This window comes from Pyrus communis, chromosome 11 (genome assembly GCF_041283825.1).
Source record: "Pyrus communis isolate YQ-2024b chromosome 11, ASM4128382v1, whole genome shotgun sequence".
Classification (NCBI taxonomy): Eukaryota; Viridiplantae; Streptophyta; class Magnoliopsida; order Rosales; family Rosaceae; genus Pyrus; species Pyrus communis.
The window spans coordinates 28,223,901-28,240,988 of record NC_142575.1 but is presented as its reverse complement, the minus strand read 5'-3'; the positions used below and the strand labels follow the sequence as shown (position 1 = coordinate 28,240,988).

At 36.5% G+C, this 17,088-nt stretch overlaps 1 protein-coding gene across 3 annotated transcripts; it reads right to left on the bottom strand.

Moving 5' to 3' along the window:
- Window positions 1-2,497: 2,497 nt before the first annotated feature.
- LOC137743624 (uncharacterized) lies at window positions 2,498-12,955 on the bottom strand. Of its 3 annotated transcripts, none has more exons than XM_068483549.2 (21): window positions 12,665-12,955; window positions 12,007-12,279; window positions 11,617-11,673; window positions 10,751-10,778; window positions 10,541-10,663; window positions 9,735-9,846; window positions 9,497-9,534; window positions 9,312-9,365; window positions 9,058-9,126; window positions 8,866-8,982; window positions 8,662-8,730; window positions 6,591-6,670; window positions 6,230-6,355; window positions 5,896-6,160; window positions 5,355-5,447; window positions 5,087-5,254; window positions 4,472-4,596; window positions 4,213-4,345; window positions 3,590-3,714; window positions 3,306-3,491; window positions 2,498-2,797 (listed from the first exon to the last, which is right to left on the bottom strand). In XM_068483549.2, exons 2-21 carry the CDS (start codon window positions 12,102-12,104, stop codon window positions 2,758-2,760), a joined length of 2,106 nt encoding a protein of 701 aa, XP_068339650.2. In that variant the 5' UTR covers window positions 12,105-12,279; window positions 12,665-12,955; the 3' UTR covers window positions 2,498-2,757. The 3 variants fall into 3 exon arrangements, with proteins under 3 accessions (XP_068339650.2, XP_088535655.1, XP_068339651.2); XM_088679529.1 differs by having other exon boundaries at window positions 12,007-12,136; window positions 12,665-12,837; XM_068483550.2 differs by having other exon boundaries at window positions 10,541-10,620; window positions 12,665-12,832.
- Between the last annotated feature and the right edge of the window lie 4,133 nt (window positions 12,956-17,088).

Genomic DNA, 17,088 nt, shown 5'->3' with positions numbered 1-17,088 from the left:
CCAGAAGTAGTTCAAGTCTTCAAGGTCGTTGGAAAAAACTCAACGCATCCTTTACTTGTTGGAAAAATGTCATCTCTCATGCTTTTGGTAATCTGCGTAGTGGGACAAGTTTAGCGATCAGGTGACAATATTTTTATTTATTTATATGCATTCCACCCGCATCAATATTTTAATTTATTTATGTGTGTTACACCCGCACTTTTTAATACTATCTTATCCCACATATATAGACACTACAAGCACAAGCATTCTACAATGCAAAGAACCATAACAAATCATTCAACAAATGGGAATGTTGGCAAATTGTCAAAGATTGCCCTAGATACAAAATTGTGGCAACTGGTCCAGAAGTTGTCATGCATGGTATGGGTCTACATAGTTCACCAGAAGCAGACACGACCGAACAAGAAACCGACACATTTTGTGAGATGGAAGGGATGCCTGAAGAAGTGCCAGAGACCCAACCGACTCGTCAGTCCCTCAGGCCTCAAGGTAAAAAGGCATCAAAGAAAAAAGGTAATTCTTCCAAAAATGACTACACTAAATATAGGGAGGAACTTGCTCGCCAAGGTGAACTGAGGATGGCACAGGAAAAGGCAAGAGATGAGGAAAAAGTTGCTTCTATGGCAACAATATTAGTAGCTACTGAGAGACGTGATGCAGCGGCTGAGAGACATAGAGAAAAAGCTAATTGAGAGAACGAGATGATTAGAGAAACACTTAATCGAGAAAATGAGATGCTTAGAGAAGAAAGGATGGCTCAAGTTGATCGTGACACTATGAACAAGCCTCTAGTAGGACTATCTCCAAATTCAAAATATTTTTGGACATCGGAAAAAAAAGAGGTTGTGTGAAGGAGGCGTGCAAGAGATGCGGAAACAAGTCGAGGGGGTTCTAGCTACACAAATCCTTCCTACAACAAAGATCCTAGCACCACATATCCTAGCTCCGGAGATTTTGTATAATTTCGTATTTATTTGTAGTACTTTATTTAATTTCTTATGTAATTTTTATGTAATTTCGTCTTTATTTTTAGTACTTTATTTTTATTAATAGATGTAATTTCTTATTTATTATTAGTACTTTATGCAATTTCGTCTTTATTTTTAGAACTTTATGCAATTTCAAATTTATTTTTTGTACTTTATTTAATCACATCAAATAATATTACATAAACTCACCAAATAAGATTACATAAACTCATAAGATTACATAAACTCACCAAATAAACTCACCAAAAAACACACTAAATAAGATTACATAAACTCACCAAATAAACTTAAAAATAAAAAACACCAATTAAATTTACATAACCTCACCAAATAAACTTTAAAAAAAACACAATAAATAAAATTACATAAACTTAAAATAGTACATTTGGATAATGACACGTAGCGTGACGAGATTGGTTAAAAATCCTATTCGAAATTAAAACAATTTTATTTATTTATTATTTTATAAAAAAAATTAATAATATTTAAAATGGGCTGGGTGCCAGCGCATTTTGTAGGGGTGGAGATCATTTGTGCTATCGCATTTTTAGACTAGGTGCCAGTGTATCTTTTTAGGGGTGGAGATGCTTTGGTCTATTACTGTTCATTGAAGTATATTACTGTTCACTGAAGTGGATAAATGGGTTGGGTGCTGGCACAAAGTTCTTAGGGGTGGAACTGCTCTTACATCCTGATTGGCTGCCCCATCAACATTCAATTTCACAAAAGGAATATGAAATTCTAGGAATTTAGATTGATCAAGGGAGAGTAGTAAATCTCATTTGCTATTCTTCTTTTTCATATTTCTTATTATTCTGATTCATGAATTATCTCATTCTAAGTAGGTAAAGATACCTAAAGCGTTACAAGTGTGGACGTAATCACATTGCCAAAAGCGAAACTGCACCACCTTACATTGATCTTTGAACCTCTCTCGTATAGTTTAAATTATAATCACTTGTATAATAAAAACATACTTAACAATCAAATTTGAAATATACTTCAATATTATTGACAGCATTTTTTTAAGGGATTTTTAACGAAAAGCCCGCAGTACTGTTCACTTTAACGAAAAACCACATTTTTACACTAAAAAGTCAAACATAATACTGTTCACTTTACTCTTTATTTTATCCTTATCGTTAAAACTCAAAGTTTTCAAGCTATTTTCATTAGTTTTCCTTTTTTTTAATAAAGAGATACGATTTCAGGTTGTGGACTCACATTTCTTAAAGATTTAAATTTAATAATAACATTATTAAGTTCATTAAGTTGTTCTGGTCTTGGCTATGTAAAAAGGTCGGGACTATGTTTTGGTCTTGTTCGCGAGGTTTCTCGTGTTAATTGCAAAATTGAATCCCCAAGTTGTGCATTATATTATATGAACATGTTGAAAAAACCAACTCTCGTTCAGGAGATTTGAACTCTGCAACTCTTCCGTTGCAGTTGCAGCGATGTTTATAGTTTCACCAGCACAAAAACCGAACCTTCGCCAAAAGGCGGGCTAAGGCTAAACCACGACCAATAATATGATTATGAATAAATATAACCAATTTTGGTAACATTACAACGATGATAAAACAATAGCAAACCCCTAATTATACTCAATGCTGGCTACTCCCAAACAAAAATGTTACTAAAAAAATTAATCGTAACAGATGAAAAATGCACAATTTCTTACACTGATATGTACATCAAACCAGTATAATGCATAAACAGGAATCACACTACAAAAATAAATATCCAATCGCTACTCGAACCTCTTTCAAACCGGGTTGAGATCGCGTGAGACTTGCCCTTGCCATCTGCATCAAACATTTAATTAAGGCATTACATGTTTGTATTGAAGGAAAATTACGGAGAAAACAATTTCCTCAAGGAAAAGTAATTTAACTGACAAAGATATCTCAACTCGAAGGACTTGATCTCCGTATTTTTTAAATATTGGTTCTCTTTTCATACGCTTCTCTTGTTTACGTTTGTAATCAAGCGGGTTTTAAAGTGATTAGGGTGTTGAGCCTGGCCCTAGGCCCGCATGGCACACCTTACCCACCATGGTAGGTAGCAAACAAACAATTGATATTGAAACGTTCAGGTTTCTTTTTAAATGATGAAATCTGGAAATTCCGACAACTCATTCCAAATGATGGTTCAATTCCTTTTGATGAAAATTGCACGAAAGGTTTAGCACGCTTTCAATTCTTTAGAAACTAAAACTCGAGGGAAACCTTTTAGTTTTTGTTTCTTTTTACACCACAAACAGTGTCTGATAAGGTGAAAAAAGGAATATGAGAGAGAAACAACTTCGCTAACCTTGAGAGCAAAAATCTTGCTAGTGGGCTTATGTTTGCGTTGGATTGAAATTCCTTGTTCTGCTGCCTTTTCTTGTTATCAGTTTCTGCATTTTGTGTTTCTCCAGCAGCTGTCTTGCCCTTGGCGAAGATGTGAGCAGCCAACTCCTGTAGATCTTTCAATGGAGATTCCTTTGGACCTTTTGAACTGCAAAGGTTTTCTTCTATAAGTCCTCTAGACCACAGGCCACCATTTTAAGTGGTCGGAAAGAATAGGACAAGAAAAAAAAAGACAATTAGTGAAACCTTGCTAATTGCTGAAGCAATTTGCTGACAAAAACTTCAGAAGATCCCGGCTTCAAACTCTCCAACTTGACTAGCGAATTTACAACAGAATGCACAGCCGACGCTTCTGAATCATCAGCATTGGCCTGCATATACACGAGGGTAAATTAAACAAGAAAGGTAAAGCACAGGATCTGAAACTACATACACTATGACTTCAGTGGAGATGCATGCATAAGTGAAGAGAGAAAATGAACTAGCTCGAACCATATACACCATATCTTGAAGTTTATGCTTGCTGATTCTAACGTAGTTACAACCTAAAGTCCTAAACGTATGCATACAACAAGCAATCTGCATCACGCCTGGACATTATGTTCTTCCACAAATAAACTATACCTCCTCAAATAATGTGGTATTTCTAATTAAAGACACCTACCCTACGACACTACAAAGCAATTAAAAATATGGTGCACCAGGCTTCTAACTTATGACAAACCCACAAGTTTGGCCAACAATTACTCCCTTAGGAGGAAAGAAAAAGAAGACAACAATATTTCTTTAAGGTAAAACAATAAGGCAAGATTACCCCCTTGACACCATATCAAGCCAAGAGGTCTATGAATATATCTGAGTGTTCTCACCTCTTTTAACGAAGGGATAAGCAATATTGATAGTGCTGCAGACGATGATATAACTTTTGCACTTTCTTCGTCATCACTTGATTGGGATGATCTTGGAAATGCCTTTGGGGCATCTAAGTATTCATGAGATTGTCTGAGGTAAAGAGAGTTGTTCTATAAATTAGAAATTTTCAACCCTATCTCGTATGTGTGCGCATGTGTGGGTGGGGGTGCGTGTAAAGATGGGATATGATAGCCGCACTTTTTCCAATAGATGTACCTGGAAGAATCAGAGCTACTTGTCATCTGCCCTCTTCTATTATCATGCACATCATAATTGATCTTGTTAAGTGCAGACCTATCTCTGGCATTTCCTTTCCTCCCTCCTTGAATTGCGGCCCTTGCCTGCATAAAAATTGTCAACCCCAAAAGAAGCTTCATAAGTCAAGACACTGGATTAGGTTTTGGTTTGCTGGTTTTACTTTCAACCTAAAATATGACAATGACCCAGGAAATTTCAGAAGGGAACTAGGAAATTCATATTTACAACCAAAATATGAGGAGAATTTAGGGATGAAAACCCTAGGAGCAGATTGGATCTGGGACTTCATGGAATTCTGAAATCAACTGAAAGAACATTTAAAGGAAAAGGTCTTTCAAATATGATACTGGATGGTATCAAATGCAACTGACGAGTAAGTTAATCTATTTGGGTGACACATATCAACTGTTCGAAGATCAGCAGCTTTTTGCAATTACTCCAACACGTTGCACTGAATTTTATACACATGAAGACTTTTAATGTTTCAGCTAGTACCATTGTAATGTGAGAGTTTTATTGAAGACCAGATAGCTAACTGATATCAATTGAAATATCACATTGATTAAAAGGCACCTCTGCAAGATTAATGGCACTGTCTTCGTTTGAGGCAGTTGATGTTTTCTCTTGAATTCCCAGCCTCGATTTTGGCGTTCGAGGAGAATCAGAATCATCATGTTGACCACGAAAAACAACAGTTCCACTGGAAGAAGTATCTTCATATGAAGCGTATGTGCCACTAGACTACAAAACAAAAGAAGATAATCAAATAAAGGATAGGTGAGAAAGACAAATTCAAACTCGAATACTTTGGATTATTGTCATATCTGTACAAGATTATTACCAGAGAGTTTTGATCACGAAACTGAGTAGATGGTGGGGATCCTTTGGGAGTTCGTATAACAACAGTTCCTGACCCACTCACAGTCAATTCATCCTGGAAATACACCTCAAATTGCTAAATAATATATAATAATGTAACATGGTGCAAACAATCATGTATTCCAACTTTGAATCAGTTAACTAAAAGTTGATGTGAATTAATAAAAGCAAGATTTTGCTTTTTGAGGAAAAGAAAATTGGCTTGGTAGACTACATACCCTGATTAACTTTACCCCAGTAAAAGCAGACAAAACTCAAAAGCGAAAATTAAGTAAGGGTGTACAGCCTTTACTAATTATACAGATAAGAGTTCAGTAAAATCACAAAGTTTGAGACATACAACCTTAAAATCACAAAGTTGGAGACATACAACCTTAAAAATCTTTTCTTAACTTTGTATAGCCCATTGATGAAGTAAAAAATTACATTTAAAGGTTGCAACTGGGATGTCACTTGTATAAAACATGAGTGAATGAAAAAAGGAGCGGGGGTGGGAGACTTACATCTTCAGGATTTGACTCATCATGATATGAATCTCTACCATTCCTAAAAAAATAATCTTCACGTGATTCTTGAAGAGCATTCCCAGACGCTGAGAACCGTTGGTTAGTACTCTCTGGGGCTCTTCCACGGGTAATCTGACTGCCTTCTGGCTTTTTCTCTCTTGCCTGCGGTGGTTTTAGTTTTGGAACACTTCTAACAGTACCTGTACCCTGTGCTCCAATGCTAAAATCCCATCCAGCATTTTTCGTGGCCTTACCCTGGTCACTGGAAATTAAAACAAGAGTTAAACCACACAAACTGCAAAGCACTAGTGATCAGCAAAATATAACTCACCTAGCTCCAACAGTTTCATCTCTTATATTTCTTGTCACTTTCACAGTATCAGATATCTCCCCTCTAGCTGTAGGACCATTTCTAGGGCTGTCAGCATCTTCCCTGATAGGGTATTTTGGACGCTCTCTGTAAGGTAACAATAAAGCATGGCATCTTAGCTAAACCAAGTTAATGGGCATTAGTTGCCAACTCAAAACACAAAGACATGTAAATGTCAGAAAATGAAACTATGTCTCAAGTTCTCTTATCCCCCGTATCTGTGGGCAGGCACAGACCAGGGGAGCACCATTGTGTAGCAGGTTCATTCTAGAAAGAAAGTTACATCATTAAAAATTTCAGGTATAAAAGCAATATATCACACCTTATTCTCTCAAGAAGCCTTGGACTCTTCCTTGCAGTCCGAATAAAACGGTGCTTTAGAAGTTCCTTGGCACTTGCACGCTGGGATAAAAGACAAAACAAAATTAGAAAAAACAATAAGCAAACTTGAAGAATTTATAATCAATTTAATGGATTGCAACCTGCTTTAATTTATATCAGCATAGATTTGAAGTGCTATAAACTGAAACAAAGAACTTCATGCTCTACTTATTGAAGAAACGTATCTACAGAAGCTGATCCAAACAATACTTAAATTTAACTATAACATTATATAACACTATCAACAGTTGCAGATACGTCCAACAATAAGAACAAAGCCTTATCCCACTAGTGGGGTCAGCTATACGAATCCTAGAACGCCACTGCGATCGGTTTTGCACTAAGTCTTCCGTTAGCTCCAAGTACTCCATGTTTTTTCTTAGATTCTCTTTCCAGGTCTTCCTAAGTCTTCCTCTACCCCTTTTTCCCTAAGCCTGTCTCATAATCACACCTTCTAACCAGAGCATTTGTAGGTCTTCGGTTAACATGTCTGAAGCACCTTAACCAATTTTCTCTCATCTTATCTTCAATTGCGGCCACTCCTAATTTACCTCAGATATCCTCGTTCTTAATCCTGTCCCTCCTTGTGTGCACACACATCCAACGAAGTATTCTCATCTCCGCTACACTCATTTTTTGCACGTGTTGATGCTTGACCGCCCAACATTCCATGCCATAAAACACTGATGGCCTTATTTTCATCCTATAAAAAATTCCCTTGAGCTTTAGTGTCATACGACGGTCGCACAACACACCCGATGCACTCTTCCACTTCATCCATCCAGCTTGTATTCTATGGTTGAGATCTCCATCTAATTCTCCATTCCAATCCTGACCCCTATCTCATGTGGACCACATTCCCACTAAACTTGAACTCCAAATACTCTGTCTTTGACTTGCTTAAGCGAAGATCTTTAGACTCCAACACTTCCCTTCAAGGTTAAGTTTCGCATTTACTCCCTCCTGTGTTTCATCTATCCACATTATATCATCCGCTAAAAGCATACACCAAGGATAACATCTTGAATATGTCTCGTTAACTCATCCATTACCAATGCAAAATGGTAAGGACTTAAAGATGCGCCTTGGTGTAACCCTATGGTTATGGGAAAGCTTTCAATTTGTCCTTCATGAATTCTCACTGCAGTCCTAGCCATCATACGTATCCTTTATGCTTGGATATGCTACTAATTTCTTCTCTGGAATCCTCCACAGAATTTCTCTTGGAACCCTATCATACGGATTTTCCAGATCTATAAAGATCATGTGCAAATCCTTTTGCATATCTCCCTATCGTTCCATCAATCTCCGGAAGACATAGATTACCTCAAAAGTCGAGCTCCCTGGCATAAACCCAAATTAATTGTTTGAGACCCGTGTCTCTTGTCTCAGTCTATGCTCAATTACTCACTCCAAAGCTTCATTATACAACTCATGAACTTAATACCCCTATAGTTCATACAATTTTGTATGTAGCCCTAACAGTTGCAAATAAGTCCAAAGTAATATATTACAATCACAAAAGGTAGCCAAGTACCAAAAAGAAAATACGATTACTTCAATACTAACTCCCAATATAGGATTAAATGGGTTTCAAAGACCACCAATGTACTATCGTCTAATTATTGCTAAGAGAAAACAAAATAGAAGAATATGATAGTTCTCTTTAACAGAAAGAAGAGCGTATAATATAAAAAAAATAAAAAGACCAATAAAATTCGACAAGCATACACTGTCCTCAACTTCAACAACTCTCACTTCCATGTTCCAAAAACATATGCTCTATGTTTGTTTGTTTGATGACTGCCTTTAGTTTAATTTTATTTATGCAGGTAATCATGTGGATATTCTCCACTGAGTTTGAAAAAGGGCCAGTTCCTGGATTTTCCTACGCATCTTGGGGTAACCACAATGAAACTGTCAAGGTTGTAATGATTTCCCACCTTTTAATTCGCCAAATAAAAAAATAGACAGAAAATTTAGTCAAATATTCAGATAGCATAAGTACTTACCTCAGCTGGTACCTTCCTCAAACAAAGTGCAACAAATTCTTTCATTGGCCGAGAAAAATGCTCATCCAACTGCACAACAAACAAAAACAATGGTTCTTTTATGTTGTGAGTAATATCTCCATATGGCTAAGAAGCAATTCATCTTCAAAAGTTAATTTACGAAGATAACAGCATCAGTATGACACTAGAGTATATTTAGAGAACCTGAGGTGGATTTTCTCGAGGTATAATGAAGAGAACTCTCATTGGGTGAAGATCAGCAAGTGGTGGTTCCCCTTTTGCCATCTCAATAGCAGTGATTCCCAGAGACCAGATATCTGCCTGCTTATGCAAAGAGTCAATGTGAGTCATTGATCAAGGCTCAGCTTGATAGAGAATAAGGTCACCAAGGTATACCTTCTCATTATATCCTTCAGAATTCTGGATTACTTCTGGAGCCATCCAGAATGGTGTTCCTACAAATGTCTGGGGTTGTTAAAAAAATTAGTGCATTCTAGCTAGCATACAACATTTAAGATATTGCTTGTACATAATACAACATACAGTGAGCACAAAATAATACGTCTATAAGTTAAAACTATAAGTTAACCTAATCATTCATCAGATCTGATCACCAACAAAGCAAATGAATTCAAGTTTAATTATGGTACCTTCCTCCTTGATATTGTCCTCGTAAGTTGTGCGGAAACACCAAAATCGGCCACCTGTTACAAGTCACAAATGTAACTTGGAAGACCAAAGGCTAATAAATTTAACACCACCCTTCAATGCAGTTCCTACTTCTACTTAGCTAATTCTATGAACAAATTAAAGGCCTTTGACCATGAAGATATACCTTAACATCGCCATTTTCTGTCAATAAAATGTTTGCCGCTGCAATATTTATAAACGTGTCATTAAAACAAGAGCTAGAACAAGAAAGTTGAACTGATGAAACTAAATAAAGCTGCAAAATGATCTGAGGGTTGGTGGTGGGGTGAGGGGGGAAGACATTTAAAAGCACAGAAAATCAAAATTTTCCAATGATTCTCTGATAGATATGCATAATCATGCAGAAGAGGAGGGGAGAACACCTTTAATATCTCTGTGAATTTTTCCTTCATTATGTAAATATTCAATTGCATGCAGCAGATCACGAAGAATACATGCCATTGACATTTCATCCAGTGGAGGACCTGATTGGAGCTGCATCAACACAAATGTCTGAGCATTCTGTAAGAATGCATGATAGATGCATACATTTGGGATTTTTACATCAGTTATCAATGCGACACTAGATGAATATGCACACACAAGACTTAACAACATTAATACAGCTAAAACATTGATCTATCAACTCACTGTTAAGATATTGTCATCATAGTGTGTCAAAATTTTTAAACTGACACAGTACACTGAGAAGGGAACCCCACTTGCAGTTCCTCCTTGGTTAGTTACATATTTATCTGATTAACTGACAAGAAACACCATTTTCTTTCAGTTATGGATAAAGGGTGATGCAGTAATAGAATCTCCATCTTACGAAAAAGTGGTTTGGATACGAAGGAAAGAGACAACAGGCAAGTTTGTTCGTCTACTGTCTGCGGGCTCAAGTATTATGACACTTAGTAGGCCTTATAAACTATCAAGAATTGCATATTAGCAAGCAATCAAGCTATAATGCCCCCTTAATATCTTCCTTAGGGGTAAATTTACCTGATAAAAAACGTGAACTCTAAAGAGAGTTAATTACATAGCACCCAAAAGAAATCTCATCATCTTGTAGAGGAACTATGATGAAGATAGATGGACGATATAAAAGAGAGTTCTACAAGCCTTATAAATGAAAGCAATTTCATCTGAACACATTGAATATGTACAAACAACAGAAGTAACTTACTAGGTCAGCAACAGAGCCACCGGCCATGTACTCCATTATTATCCAAAGTTTTGTCTGGTGGAGATAGGAACCGTAATACTCTGTAATATAAGGAGATCGACATTGTGACAAAACTGAAATTTCCTGGAACACATACAAGCTCAATTTAGAAAACAAATATTTGTGTAATCATAGTGACTATATCCTAACTCTAAAGATTATGAGTGCCACCTTCTGAATATCCTCAATCTCATCCTCTCTGCAGAAAATAATAAGTAAAAGAAAACGTAACGTTAGTTTCATAGCTTTATGAATATCAAACAGATAAGGGATGCTTGAAGAAGATTGATTAATAATACGACATGCATAATAATAATGAATCACAACAACTATCCATGTCGTATTCCAATGCAGAGAACTTTCTGATGAGGGCCATTAGCATGAATAAGGACAGAATAACTTCATTTAGCAGCAGATTGAGGATCAGAGATGGTAGTCATCTAAGCTTTTTTTTTTTTTTTTTTCCAACAGAATACCATATGGTTTTATTAATTAAACTATATAAGAACTATTACCTTTCGTCAGTGATATTGTCCCAGAATTCTAAGTCATTCACACTACAGATGATAAAATTGTCCCAGAAAAATTGCAGAATCCTGATTAATTTATTTTCGTAGTTAAGACCAGATACTCACAAGTCACAACTGAGTTAGGCAATTCTCAAGTATATGGGCCTATAATTACTTGGTCTTCATGTAACAAGCTTATTTTTCTGCATGTAACAAAAGAATATCAAATTTTTATTTTTTTTTGGTTGAAATCAACTTCTCTCTGGTGAGTGAGAACGTTGAAATCAACCCCACTTTCTGCATTCACTAACTATATAGCTATCAGTATAACCCTATGTGTGCTTTATGAAATTTCGTATCCTGTCTTGAAATTTACCCACTAAAAGTAATCAACAAACAGAGGAAAGTTCCTATCATGGCAACAGCCTGGAGTTCATCACACACAGTTCAAAGCACCATCAAGCATATAACATTAAAACGAACAGTAAAAAGAAAAACAAATAATTAGATTCAAAGCAATGTACTTACGATTCTTCTAAATCAATTACTTTAATTGCAACTTCCTTGTTAAGCTCCTTATCAAACCTGTAAGACAGAAAAGGAATCAGGGGCCACCAGCTTAGGAGATAACCAATCTTACATTACGCTAAACCTGGCATACATTTAAACAGATTTCACCACAATCAATCACAACGTATCCATACATATAACAACTACGCATATTATGTACAGCCTAGTGCTAGTATTTGAAAGAGCCACAAAGTGAAACAGGTAATTGCAGAAATCCAGTGACAGTAACATATACAGTTTTTCCGCATAAAACTTTTAAGTACCTTCTGTAAGTCGGGAATAACAAGTCATCATACAAGGGCTTGTTATACAAAGTTATACACTATGCATTTATAAATGGGAACTTACGCTTTATACACATCACCAAACGATCCTCTTCCAATTAGCTCCAATGAACTAAATCTTGATCCTGCAGCCTCTGCCAAAGCTGCTGCATCATCAGCCATTTTCGTGCACAAGTTGCTTCCCCCTTTGCCCGCTTAACCAGTAAAACGAAGGTCACTAAACAACACTACAATATTACCAAATTCTTCCAACACCCGAACTTCCAATTCACAACCCCAAATTCACCCAATATCAGTTTCTATGAAGCCAAATATATATTGGCTTCGGATACAAAATCTGAAACGGCATTAGCAAACAAAAAACTAATCAGCCCATGCAAATGAATCCAAATGTACCACAATCAACAGACCAAAAAAAACATAAAGAAACAAAATTTTGATAACACAGAGAAATGGAAATGGCAAAACACAATGCAATACAAGCTCTTGGACTCAAAGCAAAGCATATGGTTTGCTGTAATTGCCCAACACTTGTTAGGTCAAGTGGGATACCCACATAGTGACAGCCCAACATAATGGAAAATTATACGAAAAAAAACTACAATTAATGAAAGGGAAATATAAACAACCCACATCCGGCTCCCATCCGGGGTCCTTGAATTTCATCCAAATTTCAAATCTAAACGCAATAATTCACAGAAAGATTGAGATTTGAGACTTACCCTTTACACAAAATGCGATTTTGATACGAAACTGTATGCCCGAGAAGCTAATGTCTGCGTATTGAATCCATGGGTGGATCTCTTTCGCTTCGTATCTGTATCGGGGGCTCTTTCTCCCTCCCTCTCCCACTGCACAGAAGCTTTGAGAGCTTCAAAGGAATCGAAGAGAAAGTGTTTTGGGTGCAATTTTTTTTTATTATATTTATTAAATAATTAAGTCCTAATTTCATAGTGTTTTTTACCTTGTCTGTAAATTTTCCATTCCAGAAAACTTTAATTTGGGTTTGATCCGGCTCTTGGAACAACCCGCCAACACAGTTCAGCAAGACTCGGCAATATACGGACCCAAATAGTACGTATAGGTGTATAATTTTGTACTTTTACCTTTGAGTTTTTTTATTATTAGTTAATACATTTTCCTTTACAGTAAACATAGAACTTTAACGAAAAACAATATGTTTATGCTAAAAAGTCAATTCTAGTACTATTCAATTTACCCTTTATTTTGTCATTCTCGTTAAAACTCAAAGTTTTCCTTAGTAAAAACTGAGTTTTCCAAACTTTAAATTATATGTATTTTGTGGTTTTTCATTGGTTCAATTTTCATTGGTTCAACTTTTACCAGGATGCTGTTACAGAGGTTCATCATTTGCCATGTCCTACTTTAGGATACCTCGTCTGGGGCACGTTGTATCTCGGTGCGCTGCAAAGGCTGATTCACTAAGGTCATTTGTTGCGCGAGGGCGCTTGTCAACTCTATGACTTGTCGAGACAAGTGTTGTTCGCTATTTTGGGTTGGAAGAGCTTGGACGGTATGCTTCTCCTTGAGTGGTGGAAGTGTAATGGACTCTAGGCTCGAGATTTGAGCTAAAATAGGCCAAATCTACATAAAATAGGTAAAAAATATTGAAAAAAAAAGGTCCGGATCATAAAAAATTGATCGGTCCAGGCACAAAGAGGTGCAGATCTGGGTTATGGGCACGGATCCGGGTGAACTTAACCTTTATTGACTGCGATTGGGGCTTACGTGCTGGAGCTTCTATGCATTGGATTTGCGCGGGAATGGGCATAGGCAACTGCTGCCATGAAATGGTCTCCACGTAGCTATTGCACCCAATATTGGGCTCAGATAAGAAATTGCCTGGAATGCCTAGTTTGAGCATCAGGCTTCTGATGGTTTTCCGCATTATGCTCGTGCCTTGGCCTTTTCTAGAACAGATCGGCATATAGACTGGAGGCAGTGGGGTGTAGGTTACACCAGCATGGCAACATGAGCTGGGTTTTGGCTGCAAAAATTGAACCCATGGATAATTGGGCCATTGGTAGTGGGCTGACCCGCATGTGATGCATGTGGGTGCAAGGCTTGAGCTCGACTCGGGTGCGCGTTGGGCTTATACCGAGTCGTGGCTTGGGCCGACTCTCATTGGGCCTAGGCCCGTGTGGTTTGAAGTGGCGTAGGGTGCTAGGTTAGTGTGGCTTGGGCCTGTTAGCCTTGGGCCATGCATGGAGCTCGGACTTGTGTTGCGGGGCAGGGTCTTGGGCTGCCCTTGGCGCCTGGGCTTGCTGCTCCCCATGAGTTGTGGGTCTTCCAAATGTGGCCATGATGGTTACTGTTGTGGTGGCTACTACAATGGTGCCATTCCACTCATCGTTGCGTTGAGTCTCGTGGATCACCACGAACCTAACTCTTGAACGTTGGAATTTCCGTCAGGCCCAGCCCATGCCTAGTGCTGGCAGGGTGACCGTCTGGAGCCCAAAAAAATTAGAGGCACCAAAATTATTAGGGTGGTATATTTGTATATGTTTTATAAGAGTATAAATTTATAAAATTTGGTTTAGTGACAAAGAAATTTAACTAGAACTGGTGGTTTTGTTGTTTAAAATTAATGAGGAGGTCTTAGGTTCAAAACACCATGTGTGCTTATTTACATTTCAATTTTTACAAATTTCTTTTCATAACAGTATAATTTTATAAAATTTGGCTAAACTATCAAAAAGTTTAATTAGAAGCAATGGTTTTTGTTGTTTAAAATTAACGAGATGTCCTAAGTTCGAAATGCTATGTGCATGTTTATTTTTTTCAATTTTTACAAATTTTTGTTTTGTTGTTAATTTAGTTATTAGCTAGTAGCTATGTGGGTTGCTATTTTTAAATATCCATTCCAATTCAAGTCTAATCTTTAAAAAAGAGTAACGCGTAGACTAAATTTTTTAGACCAAAATTGCAAATAATATTACGTGTCATCAAAATATTTAATTTAGTATTTATTCATTACTTATACATATCCTTAAAGACTCAAAAACATTATAATTTTTTTAGTCTTATATTGACGAGTTTAGTAAATAAGAAAAAATACCTCACGATTTATACAAAAACACGTTAAAAGTTCTGATGGAAAACAAAACTCATAATCTATCTACTTGTAAGCCCGAAGTTTTTTGGTTTCCTTCTCCCAATACCAAATAAATTAGTTATTCCGTGTTTCTAAATTATTGAGTTTGAAATCTTTTTCTAAATATAATTTTATCGATGTCTTACGTGTGAACAAATAATTTTTTTATATGAAGTGAGGGCACAATTTTTGGGGTCGCCCTGGGCTTAAAAAATCTATGGACCGGCCCTGATTTCTGTTCGTCGTGGTTTCCAAATCTCTTGTCATTGTACTTTTCTTTTACGTTTATTCAAAGAATTTTTTATAAGAATGTACGAAAAATCTACGAAGAACAAAAAATTAGAAACCTTGAATGAGAGAGTCTTCTATGAGCGTGTAAATCAAGGCTCTCAATGAAAGCACCAATTTGTGGATGCAAATTTCTATCTTCTTCTTCTTGGACGAAAATGCACCTACAAAACAATTAATACTTAGGGTCAAGGCCAAGAGCATCACACGCCTACGATGAATGGGGGGCTTTGGCCGAAGAACCTTCGATGCCAAAGTTAGAAATTGAGGGAAAAGTGTTTAGAAAAATTTAGAAGAGAATTAGGCTTAGATTTTTTGTAGAAGTGAGGGCTATTTATAGGGGTGTGGCCGACCCTATTTGGAGAAATGAGGACCGGCCACTTATGGTGGTTTTTTACTCTAATTGCAAGATATTATGTCAAATAATATTTTGCAATCAATTAATTTTGGTAATTAATCCCAATTTGAAAAGGATAATTGAGAATTACCTTATGGGTGAGGATTTGATGAGAAGTGATGAGAGGGTTTAAAAGACTATCATTTTGATCACTTTTGATATTGATTGAGCTGTTATTGCCGCTGCTTGCGCGTGGGAGTCCATGTATGCTTCAAGGGTAATTTTATCTTTTTCACCCAAAAATCCACGTGTTACATTCATATTTTTCTTGATTATTTTTTTGCTCCACATTATGCATTGGGAGGAAAAGAATGACAGCATTGAGAAGATGCATTGCGTGGTCGATGCATGCATTGCGTGTGATTAATAACAAGAAGGAGAATATGCAAATCTCAATTATTATCGAACATTCTCAAATTATTCATTTCACCCAGCTGGCTACCATAATAATGCATGTATTTTTTTTTATAGAGAACAGAAGTGTTGCTAATTTCTGTAACAAATTAATCTTTATTCTCTAATCTGCTTTTAAGGGCAATTGAAAATTTGAAATACGAATTAAAGCTTAATTTTTTAGTGTTTACTTTATTAATTTTAGTATTAGAAAAATGAATAATTTGAACTGATATATAACATACAATTCTTGCTGTGTGACATGCAGACCGATTTATCATTTTTACATGATCATCCGATTTATAGGCGTGTTGAGTCTGACCAAAAACTCTCATATATGCATATGGATTGGGCTGAATTAGAATTAGCTTATTGGGCCGAATTAGCTGGAACTTAAATTTTACCATTTGAGGCGATGGGGGGCATTCCTTGGTAGACTCCATTGTTTTACTATGTAGTTTGACTCGTCTAATTTTATATAATTATGTTTAAGTAATTAACTTTGCTGCAGTAGGTGTTAACTCAACGATAATAGATTTTCTTCCATATTGGTGATAAGCATTATCACTCCATTATATCGTTAGATAAATTTAATTTTATGATTTGTGTGGTGGGGTTAGATTAAATCACTCATTGAAAGTAAATAATGCGGTTTTAATTTTCACCTCCCCTTAAAAGTAGATGGTGAGCAAATTTGTTGTCTATTATCTGCGCATAAAAGGGTCGCACTTCTAATTGCATCCGTACGTATTCCTTAAGCCTATCTTATATAGGTACAAAGAACTCTCTTGCTACATGAATAAAATGATAAATAAACAGTGAAAATGAGCATGCAACTTAAGCTAATGGCACCCTTTCTACCACTCTTACAATCTTAACCTCGCCACTGCATAGGATAGATAGCTCATCATACTATGGATCCATAGTCAATTATTTGACATAAAATCTTCATA

Coding starts and splice junctions, on each gene's coding strand:
- LOC137743624 (XM_068483549.2), bottom strand. CDS start 12,104: ATGGCTGATGATGCAGCAGCTTTGGCAGAGGCTGCAGGATCAAGATTT. Junction 9,535..9,734: donor AATTCACAGAGATATTAAAG/GTGTTCTCCCCT, acceptor TAAATATTGCAG/CGGCAAACATTTTATTGACA. Junction 6,356..6,590: donor AGGCTTCTTGAGAGAATAAG/GTGTGATATATT, acceptor GTTACCTTACAG/AGAGCGTCCAAAATACCCTA.